This window comes from Schistocerca cancellata, chromosome 11 (genome assembly GCF_023864275.1).
Source record: "Schistocerca cancellata isolate TAMUIC-IGC-003103 chromosome 11, iqSchCanc2.1, whole genome shotgun sequence".
In the NCBI taxonomy this organism is placed as follows: domain Eukaryota; kingdom Metazoa; phylum Arthropoda; class Insecta; order Orthoptera; family Acrididae; genus Schistocerca; species Schistocerca cancellata.
In genome coordinates, this window is record NC_064636.1 from 166,332,744 (window position 1) to 166,345,848 (window position 13,105).

The following is a 13,105-nucleotide window of genomic DNA, read 5'->3' on the forward strand; positions in this document are numbered from 1 at the left end:
TGTTTGCTTCTTGTCTATCTTGGCTATGATAATGTGTTCACTATGCTGTACATAGTAGCTTACCTTCATTCCTGTTTTCTTATTCATTATGAAACCTACTCCAGCATTACCCCTATTTGATTTTGTATTTATGACCCTGTATTCACCTGACCAGAAGTTTTGTTCCTCCTGTCACTGAACTTCACTAATTCCGACTATATCTAACTTTAACCTATCCATTTCCCTTTTTAAATTTTCTAACCTACCTGCCCGATTAAGGGATCTGACATTTCACGCTCCGATCCGTAGAATGCCAATTTTCTTTCTCTTGATAAGGACATCGTCCTGAGTAGTCCCCACCCGGAGATCCGAATGGGGGACTATTTTACCTCCGGAATATTTTACCCAAGAGGACGCAATCATCATTAAACTGTACAGTAAAGCTGCATGCCCTCAGGAAAAGTTACGGCTGTAGTTTCGCCTCGCTTTCAACCATTCGCAGTACCAGCACAGCAGGGCTGTTTTGGTTAGTGTTACAAGGCCAGATCAGTCAATGATCCAGACTGTTGCCCCTGCAACTACTGAAAAGGCTGCTGCCCCTCTTCAGAAACCACACGTTTGTCTGGCCTCTCAACAGATACCCCTCTGTTGTGGTTGCACATGTGGTGAGGCACGCTTGCCACCCCACCAGTTCAAGGTCCACAGTTCACAGAGGGAGTACTTCATAATAATACACTAAATTGCAAAATGCCACAAAATTTGGCATAACCTCCGATAGCACGAGTGGTGGGAGTACAAGTATACGACCACCTCCTCACTTAACTACGGGCAGTCTCCGCTCGATCTACACTTGTCGGCTCACAGAGCATCGAGCAGTCGTCATCGGGTAATTAATATTGCCCACAAGGCCATTAATATATAACAGCAACAGTCCCAGCACACTTCCCTGTGGCACACTTCTACATCCGATGATGACTCTGCATCTCAGATAACTTGCCACATTACCAAAAAAATCCTCAGTCCAGTCACAAATTTTGCTCGATATCCCAGATCACGCAACTAATGAGGAGATACTGAATAGAATGGATGAGCAAAGAAATTTGTGGCACAACCTAACTAGAAGAAGGGACGGATTTTGAGACATCGAGGGATCACGAATTCAGTATTTTAGTGAAGGGGGGAGGGGGGGTTAAAGCCGTAATCAAAGAGATGAACACAGTAAGCACATTCAGGAGGATGTAGATAAGGCAAATGCTTTTCAGAAATCGAGAATGTTGTTTTTATGTGGCTACCTCAATCCAAAGTGCTCAGTATATTACAGGAGATAGGTGCGAGTTGGGTTTCACGTGATAGATGTCTTCAGAATCTGTCATTGTGGAACCCCTTAAAGTTGTTGATCAGGCATATCTACTTTGGTCCATTAGAGATATCTTCCTGATTCAGCCCAACACTCTTGATATGAGGTCCTTCCTTACTTCCACAAGCCTGGGGACTCTACATCCATTTTCCAGCACATTAAAAATCTGCCCTCCCGCTCGAATTGCATCCCTCCCGCTCGAAGTGTCCAAAGAATTTCAGTCATCATTTCCTTGTAGACTTCGTGAGTCTCCCTGTACAACTCTCTTTCTTGCAATTGTACTGCTGTTATACTATCTTAGGGCCTGTTATTTTGTGAAGGATCTTGGGCTCCAATGTCTCCCTTTCCCTCAGTCCATCCCTTCCTGTTAATCTGAAGCAGTCATTTTCGTATAGACCAGGGGCTCCAAACTACGGCCCGCGGGCCGAAACCGGCCAGCATTAGCTGGCCGGACGTCCCCGGTATGCGGCGCGCCAAATGTTTGAGGAGGTACCTATACTGCCAACAATTGAGTTTAGAGGCCTATTGCGACCAATACACCACGACGTTGGCTCTGCTACTCGCTACAAGACTACATAACTAAACTTATTGTTGCACCGCTTGAAATAACAATGCGTTGACATACTCTACCTATGTTACGTCTTGCAATAATAGTGTTGCTGAAAATGATTTTGAGATTTCGTTAACTTTGCAGGACGCTTTCATGAAGAATGTGCTTTTTTGTCGGTGAAATTCGCCACAATAAAATACGCCAGAATTTTGATCAGGTACGTCCACCAATGAAAATTATGTAATAAAATAAAAATCGTTGTTCGTTTCAGTGCTAGGTATACCCACAACCTTAGATTTTTGCAATTTCATCTTTCCTTTAGCCTTACATTACGGTGATCGTGGAGTGCTAGGGTGCTTTAATCCCACTAGGTAGATCTCGGCCCTTACGACTTCGTGGAGGAGTCGATGTGGCCCGCGGACTAAAAGGTTTGGTGACCCCCGGTATAGACATTCAGTGTCGGTCACTGCGTTATAGCACCCGAGTTGAAACTTTCCTCGAGATTGCTGTGTCTCGTATAGGCTGTGCATCCTAAGAAATGCAGCAGCCGTCTAATTTTTCCTGCTGTTATCGGCTTCCATTTGTTTGTTAATAATAGCTTCTGCAGTAGTTCCTTTACGATAAGTTTGTAAACTGTTAATTTCTGTGATGTTATTTTGCAGCTGGACGAGATTCCCCCTGTGGTGAGGGATCTGTCCCAGGGGAAGCTGACGTGGGCGGACGTGGAGGCACGGTACCCCAAGTTCGAGCAGCAGGAGGCGACGCGCACGTCGTGACCGGAGCGGCTCGGGGTTCTCCGCGCTGTAGCTGTGCATTCCTGTGGCAATTCTTCTCTTGTACTCGGCAGCTGAACTGTAGGGAACTGGTCTCTAGGTGGGCACACGTCAGAGGAAGCAGCTAGAGTGCCGCAGAGGTGCCCGCCCCCGGAAGGTGCGTTGTCGAGTGCCTCTTCTTTCTAAGTTCTCAGTCTTTTGAATGCTAAGATGCAGTCTGCTGCCCTCTCTATTTTCTGAGTCAATCTCTTACCGTGTGACTATCTTTGTACAGTCCTGCAATATCCCTTCTGCCCCACCCCTCCTCCTTTCACACCGTGCTCCCTCTTAACTAGAGTCGGCTACCTCGACGCGTGGCCTGGTAATCGTAATCTCTTTCTCTAAAGATTTCGCACTGTTCGACGATACTCATTTTTATGCTCGAGTCTCCTTCAGAACTTAAGTCATGTTTTCTTCTTCGGCTGGTGAGCTGCTCTGCTCGTAGTGCCTGTAGGCTACTGCAACTTTTTTCAAAAACATTTCTGCTGCCATATTATTTGTTGGGAAATCCTTGCAATTCCTATCTGTTAATGTGTTCGTGTACTCTTTGAAACATCCACGAGCACAATTTCTCTCGTCAAGCTCTAAGCAATCACAGAAACTCAACTCTGCTAGATGTGAAGACATATTGCGTTACTTTCTCATTTCTACTGTTTTCAATCATTTGTGCAGGTATTATTTGTATTTGAGATAATGACTGAAATACTGATTGTTTTCACTATTGTATTCCTTCATTGTATAGACATAAAATGCCTTAAGAACAAGTTTCTACTGATATTTCAAGGCCACTTCTATTAAGCAGGGCACTTCCTACTTCTGAATAGCAGGACATTCATCTCCTTAAACTAGACCTATCGCATTATTTTAGCAGATCGTATTCTTATTAGGAAGAATTAATGTGCAGCAGTGTTGGATTTCCAAGTGGAGTCAGTGAAATACACCCTTAAAATTTGTGTGTTTTGTCATAGCTGCTTCCTCTAACCCTGTCCACTTGCAAAAGAATACACATGCATTTTTTCCAAATTTGGGAAAAGTTCCAAGAAGCTTAGCATTTTTTATCTTTAGGAGAAAGAAAGAGTGCAGTTCTTCGCAAGATTCTGATGGGTGTAGAGGAATAAAAATACTCAGGCAGAAGAAACTGTCGCCCTGATTGCCAGTTGCTTGGTTGAAGGTTGTTCCTAAATGCAAAGATTTAATAAAAAATTTACAAAAATTATGTTTTTGTTTATATTTGTACCTTTCAGTATCCTGTCTGCCCATCACACTTCAAATTAGACGATTGGTCTCCGTACGATAATGTGCTCCTTCCCGGACTCGGGTAGGCACGGCGGCCCCCCATTGAATCCGCCCGGCGGATCAACGATGAGGGCCTGTGTGCTGGTCACCCCGGATGTGGTTTTTAGGCAGTTTTCCACATCCCCTAGGTGAATACTGAGCTGGTCCCCACATTCTGCCTCAGTCACACACCTCTCAGACATTTGACACAAATTTGCACTGTTTCACGATTTACACTAGTCGCAGACATTTGGGGTACACCGATTCCGTCCCGGGGGGTTTGGGGTGACGGCAGGAAGGGCATTTGGCTATCCCTCCAAACTAACCGTGCCGTATCCGACGGTAATGACGCTGACCCTGCAGAAATTGCGGGACGAGGCGCAGGTGGTAGATAGATAGGTCGGTGTTGGTATGAAATATAACATAGGTACATAATTTATGCAAGAATTAATATCTTTAGACACGGTGTGCATTTTGTGCACGCGTACTGAAGTGGTTTTAAGGATTTACAACGAGTCAAACTAAATGCATTTTCATTTACAAATTAAACAAGTTATACATGTACGCATAAAAATAAATAACGTGCTACTGCTGCCTGGCGTCATCGCAGGAAATCAGTTGACATTATCGATACAGAAATGTGAGAAAGACGAAATTAAATTGGACGAGAGCTATGAGAGTTTAATAATGATACACACATTAAGTGGTTCTGTGCGCAAGTCCAGTAGATGGGGCTGGAAATGAAGAATTATTTCAGCATCTCCATAATAAAGTGGTCATTGGACTTTTTATTCTGGAGCCAGTGCTGACATTGTGGGTCTGCACTGCGGGCTACACATGTACCGGTCTTACTATTAATTGGTAACCTGCATAGATTAGTATGTTATGAGCCCCCAGTAGACTAGCTGTAATAAGTTGGCCACCGTTCTGCTGGTCCCGATCTCTAAGAGGCACCACCACTCGGAACACTTCGTTTCAACTGTTTGTTTCAGATTACTGCCACCCTCAGTGACCTTGAAGTTGTGAGACAGTAACTGCCTGATGAAGTGATTTGTCTTGTCTGTGTAACTGGATGTTTAATTGATTAATAACAGTAACTGTACACACATTTAAATGCATTGACCAGTTTGAGACACGATCACAAATGTTTCCAAAATGTTTTGAATGTCTTTTTTTTTTCTTCTACTCATTGTGTTTATTAATTTAATGTTCTGTGCTACAAATAAGTACTGCATTTGTAGATGACAGTCTAATGAATCCGTGTTAGTTCTGTACCAGGATTTGTACGATACCAGCCGATGGGTACGAATTGTACACTCCTGTGAGTTTGTGAGTACTGGAAGAAACAGAACAAAACAATCCTCCTCTTACAGCCTCAAATACTATGTACCCTGTGTCTCTGAGGTACACGGCCAACGTTTCTTAGCTCGTAGTCGAATTTACTGACTCCAATTCAAATTAAGCACGTCTTAAAATGTTACTGTTTCTGTAAGTATGTTTGTTCTGTAAGTGTTGTATTGTGTATTGTAAGTGTGTGTGTGTCTGGCAAGAAAGCTACTCTCTTAAGAAGCCATTAATGTTAGTGAATGTTTTGGATTAGGCTGTTAGTTGCTAAATGCATGTTCTTATAAAATACGGACAGAAACCGTGCCGTACAAATACTCGATTAGGGGCACGTGTGCCCTATAGCTGCAGTTTGAGGACCGCTGTCTTAAACTGTGTTTTATTGGTGGCTACACATGTCACGATTGCTGGCACATTACCAAAAATCTGTCTATCTGACTGATGGACACTGAAGTCCTTATGTTGGTTTTTCTACTTTCCGATGGTTTGACTAAATGATATACTATTTACAAGAAATGTCATCAAGAAATAGATATACCTAGGAAAAATAATTAGAATGTCCAGCTCTCTGAACAGGTGTTCGACCTGACAACACAATTCGTATTACCACATGTGGACTTTCAAAACATCAATTTGGGACTGGGAGTTGTCCCAGACTATAATAGTGTAACATTATAGTCGGATCTACTTCGCGTCACGTGAGTGTAGGGGAGTCAAAACTCGTAGTCATCCATGACGTCATATCAACTTGAAGTTTTTTTTAAACATGTCATTCATTTCTAAATTTTATTGATTATTTACAGAGTAAAGAATTATGTACAACATTTATAGGTAAGGAGTTTTAATGAGATAGATATAAATATGTTTTGACATAGCAAATAACCTTGTTGCATTACGCATGATATGTTTTCTCTTTGTAAGAACAAGAACTTCCGTGTTGCTCGAGTGCGCAATCAAGTAGTCGTCGAGTGCGGATCTGCTATAACTTTCATGTATGCGCATAGAATTGTTAATTTACAACCAGCAGTTGATTTAAAAATTATTCTAGGGAACCACGGCCCGACTTCCGTGCAAACAAATCGCACACGAATTCTCAAATATCGGCGCGGAGTTTCAGATACGCTGCAGGAAATCGGGCGTTTTCATCGCGTGTGTGATTCAGTAGCATTAACTGCAATTTACGGACATTAGTTTGATGATAACTATCAAAGACTTATATGAGCGGCATAGTAATCATCTTGATCTTTAAGCAAACGAGAAGCGATTTACTGTCGGGATATGACAAATATTAATCATTGCATAGTCAGCTTGTTGATACGTTGCTTAGCAACTCATAAACAGACAGTGATAGAATTATGGAAACGATCTTATTGTGAAACCAACACACACACGCATCTGCCCCCTTCTCACCACATTTCTGCATTGAAAACCCTGAGATATAGCCGCAGTACGAAGAAGGAAGAAAGGAGAGGAAAGTTCAGCGAAAGAAATGTAGCAAAGAGAGAAGGGGGGTCACAGTACCACCTAATACTGCGAGATGAACGTAAGTGAAGTACACCAGTTTTTTTAAAGTTAGCTGTCGAATTTTGGATCACCAGAGGCTTACCGAGGTGCACGTGTCACAGTGTAAAGTGATACGGTGACTCGCTTCTGAAGAAGCGGCATTTTTCACATCCAGGTGGTTTACTATTAATGTAGGTAAGATACTTCACACAGAAGTGAGTAATTTGCCACTTTTCACGAACCACCTTTGTGATCACAACTTCCAAGTTAACTTTAACTACCAACTGTTTACATATCTCTTCATTTATTGAGAATACTAGAGATGTGGTGCCACATTCACTACTGTTTTTATAGTGAATAGTGGAGCAATCAGGAATTGTTCTTTATTACATGAATCGTATTAGTTACATATATTAAATCCCCTATCAATCAGATTTACTCTACAGAAACTGTTGTGAAAATCTAACATGTCAATAATCACCACAGATTCGCTCGTACCACTATCCTATTCTCTCTGTTCAGTTACGTGAAAAGAACTGTTAAGAGACGTACGGAAGTGCGACAGTACCTACTGTATTCCTACCTGCTAATAATTATGCTATGGAATGGATACTGGAAACATTAAAATCAGTCTTCAACAGCACTTTGGGTAATATCCAAAAATGATTGCTTATCGAAGTCGCGGGGTCCAAACGATACATATCGAACGTGCAGTTGTAAATCGATCATGCGACTGGTGGCGGGCGTTATGATCAATTATTTGTGATCGTCGTTTTTATCCATTGTCCGGCGTTCCCTTAGTTGCTCTAAGTTACATACCTCCACGAATTATTTGTGAGTCGCTAGGGAAACCCAGACGATTTATATCGGTCGTGGGTGGTATGTCTGGTGTTCTTGACGTTTCTTCGGTGGATTCTCTCACATGGAAAAATCTAATTCCATGCTTTTCCAGCGTAGAAAATGGTTTCACTTTTTGTCGCAAACATGGAGTACTACAGGACGAGGAAAGGAGGGACCGCGTAGACCGTGGTGGTGCGAAGTGTGTAAAACTTCGTAACAAGAGTTTCGATCCTGAATTACCGATACAATTTCATTGCAGACAGTGCGGAAAATGAAAGAGTATCAGGTAGAATACATGGTTCGCCTCCTCCAAATTATCCATCCAGATCAGCGTAATTCTTCTATCTTCCTGGATTCGAGACTGCACCTTGCAAGTAACAGCATCGGAAATTTACTTATCTGCTACTTCTGTGTGCGACTATTTCGAGTTTTGCAGAGAAGTGTGTTATGTGGTAGTGACGAACGGCAGTGTACCTGTTGGTGGACCAAGTAAAGTTGTCGAAGTGGACGAATCTCACGTAGCAAGAAGGAAGAAGCAGAGAGGACGACCTTCAAAGAGGGAAATTGATCATATTTGGGTATTCGGTGGAATAGAACGAGAGTGCCGGAAGTGTTTCATTATCACAGTATTGTCCGCAGACAAAGTCACTTAAGCGCATTTGATAAAGCACTTCATACTGCCTGGTAGTAAAGTCATTACATACGGGTTTCAGTCCTGCAAGACACTCGAGGCAGAAGGATTCAACCACGAGTTCGTCAACCACTCTGTAGAGTTTTTGTCTTCAGATGACCCCAGTGTGTACACGCAGAACACCGAGCGGCTATGGAAATCTGTGAAGTCTTCCATTAAAAGAGAAGGGCGTCCAGGACAAAGAGACTAACTATACTTGTTTCAGTACCTCTATTTCCACAATTTGCGTTTGCCGGGAAAAGTTAATGCGAGTGGCACTGTACCCATATTTTTGCTCGATATTAGCAGAGTTTCCCAGGCTGAGTTTTGTAGCGTACACATGACATGGACTTTCACATGACGACAACACCGACAACGTGTAAGCTAAGTCGTCTCCTTTGTAATTACAAATATTTTTGTAACGCTCTTCTTTTGTCGTTGCTGTAGCGACCACCGTAAACATACCCACGATCACACGATCGATTTACAATCGCACGTTCGATACGCATCGTTTGCGACTTCGATAGGCAATCATTCTTGGAAATTACCGCACTGTGCATTACACGTCAGCCACAGTAAAACGTGGGGTGCATGTCACAGAGCAGGCAGATTCTTCGTGTCTTATGTTTTGCTACTCCCAAAAACAATAATCTCTTTTTGCTAAATGTTATCTTATTTTTGATACATTCAGCTAGTGACACGGAGCTCTTACCTGAAAACCTCGTGTTCTTATTTAGACTGGGTTTCTCTGAAATTTATTTTTCAGATTCTCATTTCGACCGTTCCAGTTCCGTTTGTGTAACTAAACAATCCAGTCACATTAATGTGACCACCTGACAAAAGACCGAATAACCACTTTTAGCAGCTCGGACTCCTGCAAGAGCTGTGGGAAGAGAGCGGTGGGAGGTACCGGCAGCCACGTGGAGCCGTACGGTGGCCAGCTGTAGCTGTAGCGAGAACAGCCCTGTTGAGGCTGTCCCACAGATTCTCGATTGGGTTTAAATCTGGGGGGGTCTGGTGACCGGGGCAGTCGAGTAAACTCGTCCCAGTGCTCTTCAGACTGTGAACTGCGTGACACGTCACACTGTCCGGTCTGTAGGTGCCGTCGTACTCGAGAATAACAGACTGCACGTAGGGGTGGATACGGTCCACGAGGATAGGTTGAGAGGTGGCGTGCCTTTACGATGTACACAGCGACGTGCCCTCTCTCTATTTATATCTTACTCTGAGTAATTCGATTTGGAGAAGTATGGGAGAGTATTGTCATTACAGGGCTAGTATTGACAACTCAGAAGATATGAATATTTTCCTCTCTGATTGCATGCGGACTTCCCACGCAGCGTCTCTTGTCACCCGGGTGGTCCGGTGACAGGCGGGTTCTGCTGATCTCGAAATGGTTATGCCGACGGGTGTGAGGGAGTCGAGTGGATGCTGTCCAGACGCCGACATACGATCGGGGGCGACACGCCCACAGGGGCCTGAAGGAGCGGCTGGGGCTAGAGATTCCGTTACTTCGCAGAAACTTAGTGAAAACACTTTCTGACGGGCTACCGGCGAGGCGTGGGAATGACTTGTGTTCCCAGGCAGTTTTGGCGGGCAAATTCCCGCGTTTTCTGCAAAATCGTAACTGTGATTGGCTTGCTCAGGGGATAGCAAAATCGGCGCAGAAATTGGCGCCATGTATCTCTGTTGGTGGAATAGTAGTGCTTCGGCAATAGAGTGGAATTTTCCGCCGGTTTTCGAGTTGCCGATTGGAACGTTTAACCACGGCCACTGTCGTGGGGTGGGAATGTTCTGTGCTCGGCTTGTACGGGTGCTCTTGAGGGGGTCGGCTCTCGCCTTTCGATCGGAGTAGGTTACGAGACTGAACTCTCGCTGCCTTCCGTCGGCTGTCTAATATACTTTCATTTAATTGTAACTGTTTGACGAAGTTACTGAAGTTTCGACTTAAACGTAACTTTCCGAGTACAGTTGGCAATTGAGCGTCCTGTGTACAAGCGGCCTATGTTGTCCGTCTCGAGCAGTTTTGGCTAAAGTTGACTGTATCAGAGTTACTGTGTGACTTCGCTTGTTAAAATCAATAACTGTACCGTCAGTGATTGTGTAGCGAGCCTTCTTCGTCTCCCTCAGAGACGTATTTGTGTTGCTAGGAAGTCTTTAGTCAGGAACAACCAGGCCAGGATAATTTGTTTTGGGCTATACTCGCGATATTATCACCACCACGACGGGACGTCGAAGCGACCAGCCGTCGCCTCCGGTATGCCAGCCAGATCGTGTCCTTGCAGTTAAGAAGACAGCTCGGTAATGTATGTCCGCAGCACCGACAGATTAGGGAATTTTGCTACGTGACAATCGGAGCTCAGCAGAGCGCGCCTGTTGCCGTCTTTTCTAACGTGGTTCTGTCTCGGGTGTTCATTGTCTAAGTTCTCACTACTGTAGCAGCAATTAATGTTGGGTTGGTCGGATGTTTCTCTTAAGATTTGAGTTGCAAGGAATTGGCTCCACATACCACTTGGTCATATATGTCACAATCTAGTTTACGGACAACTTCACCGTCACAGCATTTATTTGAGTATCCAATTTGACTTATTGTAAATGTTCCATGTGTTTTGTTTATTATTTTGAATTTAGTCATAATAAATCAAATTGTTATTTTGGACAGAACTTTCATTCTGTCGATCGGTAGAGCAACCCGTTCATTTCTCACTACGTTAATGAAACTTTCCTTTATCTCATTAATTTCTATCAAATTAAATTATTCCAGGTGCCAAACTCTTTTCTACTCCACTTGCAGGGTCAATTAGTCATTTCGCGTTTCTTCTTAATCCATGTGCAACAGCAAAAGTCGGAGTTAGAAAAGGTGGGGGGGCCTTAGAGCATCATTTCCATATGAAGATTCTAGAAGAATTTAGTGTTAAATACACTGCTAGCCCCGGCACCTCGCAAGGTGCGTACTTGTTTTTGATCCGGTGTGTCCTCCAGAATCGGAAGATCACCCGGGGATGGCACGAAAACGTTCTGCAGGCCGTAACACTGCCTTCTCTGGCCCGGACCTTTCTGACAATTGTTGCAGGATGTTTGCTTTCAGACGTTTGGTGCCGTACACGCCAGTCACCATCTGTAACCCAAAAAGGCCGCGTGTCGCCACTCGGACGTCTAGTTGTGGTACTGGCGTGGAAATTACGGCCTTTGTCGACGACGAACGGCAGTCATTGTGTGTAACATCACCGGTTTTTCTAGTTGGTAGTTGATAGATTAGAATTGATCGGCCCTGGCTAAAACTCGGCAAAGTCGGTAGAGCAATGATACTGCTATTAGGTAAAGACGACGTTACAAAAAAATAGTGCTGAACTGAACTCTCGACATGTGCGTGATATTTACTTCACCAATTGTGACCAATATTACGCTACTCGTCGTAATTAACTCGTTTATATTCGATGGTTTAACAGTTGCTATAAAAATGTTAATGATATGTTCAATTTAGTTCCACCGACACCAACCTCCCCATAGTTTGGTTGTAATTTCAAATCTGTAATAAGTCGAAACATTGCGATTGCTTCCTAACGTCAAAGAGTTTCTATATATGCACCGAGCGCTTTAGTCAAATATTATCGCAGCACGCAAAAGATCACAGTTATGTCTGTAAACTATTTTGTAATTTGGAATCACAAATGCGTAAATTGGCACGAAAGGATGGGTTATTTCACAATAACAATCACTTCCTCACAAGGCCGTGGGGAAGAAGTTTTCCCACGTGGTGGAGGGGATTTATAAATTATCTGCTTTAAAACTATTGCCAAGTTCCAGAGTCCATTTGCAATTACGAATGAAGTTAATTGTCTATCACTATTCAATGCCTAACTAGAGTTGAGTTTGATTATGTAATTAAAAAAATTCAATTCGGTCTAATAGAAGGGAGTCCTCTATCTGAATTCTAAACGATGTTCTACATCTACATCTACATTTATACTCCACAAGCCACCCAACGGTGTGTGGCGGAGGGCACTTTACGTGCCATTGTCATTACCTCCCTTTCCTGTTCCAGTCGCGTATGGTTCGCGGGAAGAACGACTGTCTGAAAGCCTCCGTGCACGCTCGAATCTCTCTAATGTTACATTCGTGATCTCCTCGGGAGGTATAAGTAGGGGGAAGCAATATATTCGATACCTCATCCAAAAACGCACCCTCTCGAAACCTGGCGAGCAAGCTACACCGCGATGCAGAGCGCCTCTCTTGCAGAGTGTGCCACTCGAGTTTGTTAAACATCTCCGTAACGCTATCATGGTTACCAAATAACCCTGTGACGAAACGCACCGCTCTTCTTTGGATCTTCTCTATCTCGTCCGTCAACCCGATCTGGTACGGATCCCACACTGATGCGCAATACTCAAGTGTAGGTCGAACTTGCAGTAAAGCTCTCTTTGCTTTCGCAGTAGTTTCCTAACTTTGTTGTTGTACCACGGTGGGTTTTTCCCGTCCCTCACAGTTTTACTCGGCACGTACCTGTCTAAAACGCATTTTACGATTGCCTTGAACTTTTTCCATAAACACTCAACATTGTCAGTGTCGGAACAGAAATTTTCGTTTTGATCTGTTAGGTAGTCTGAAATCTGCCTTCTATTACTCTTGCTAAACAGATAAACCTTCCTCCCTTTTTTTATATTCCTATTAACTTCCATATTCAAGGATGCTGCAACGGCCTTATGATCACTGATTCCCTGTTCTGCGCTTACAGAGTCGAAAAGTTCGGGTCTGTTTGTTATCAGTAGGTCCAA

General features: G+C 43.5%; 1 protein-coding gene across 1 annotated transcript in view; it reads left to right on the forward strand.

The window, feature by feature from the left end:
* Positions 1–3,368, forward strand: part of LOC126108915 (glycine--tRNA ligase) — a 171,028-nt gene extending 167,660 nt beyond the window's left edge. The window contains exon 13 of the mRNA XM_049914277.1: positions 2,549–3,368. Within this exon, the coding sequence (XP_049770234.1) occupies positions 2,549–2,662 (114 nt within the window). The 3' untranslated portion in view covers positions 2,663–3,368. The remainder of the gene's footprint in view (positions 1–2,548) is intronic.
* Positions 3,369–13,105: the final 9,737 nt, after the last annotated feature.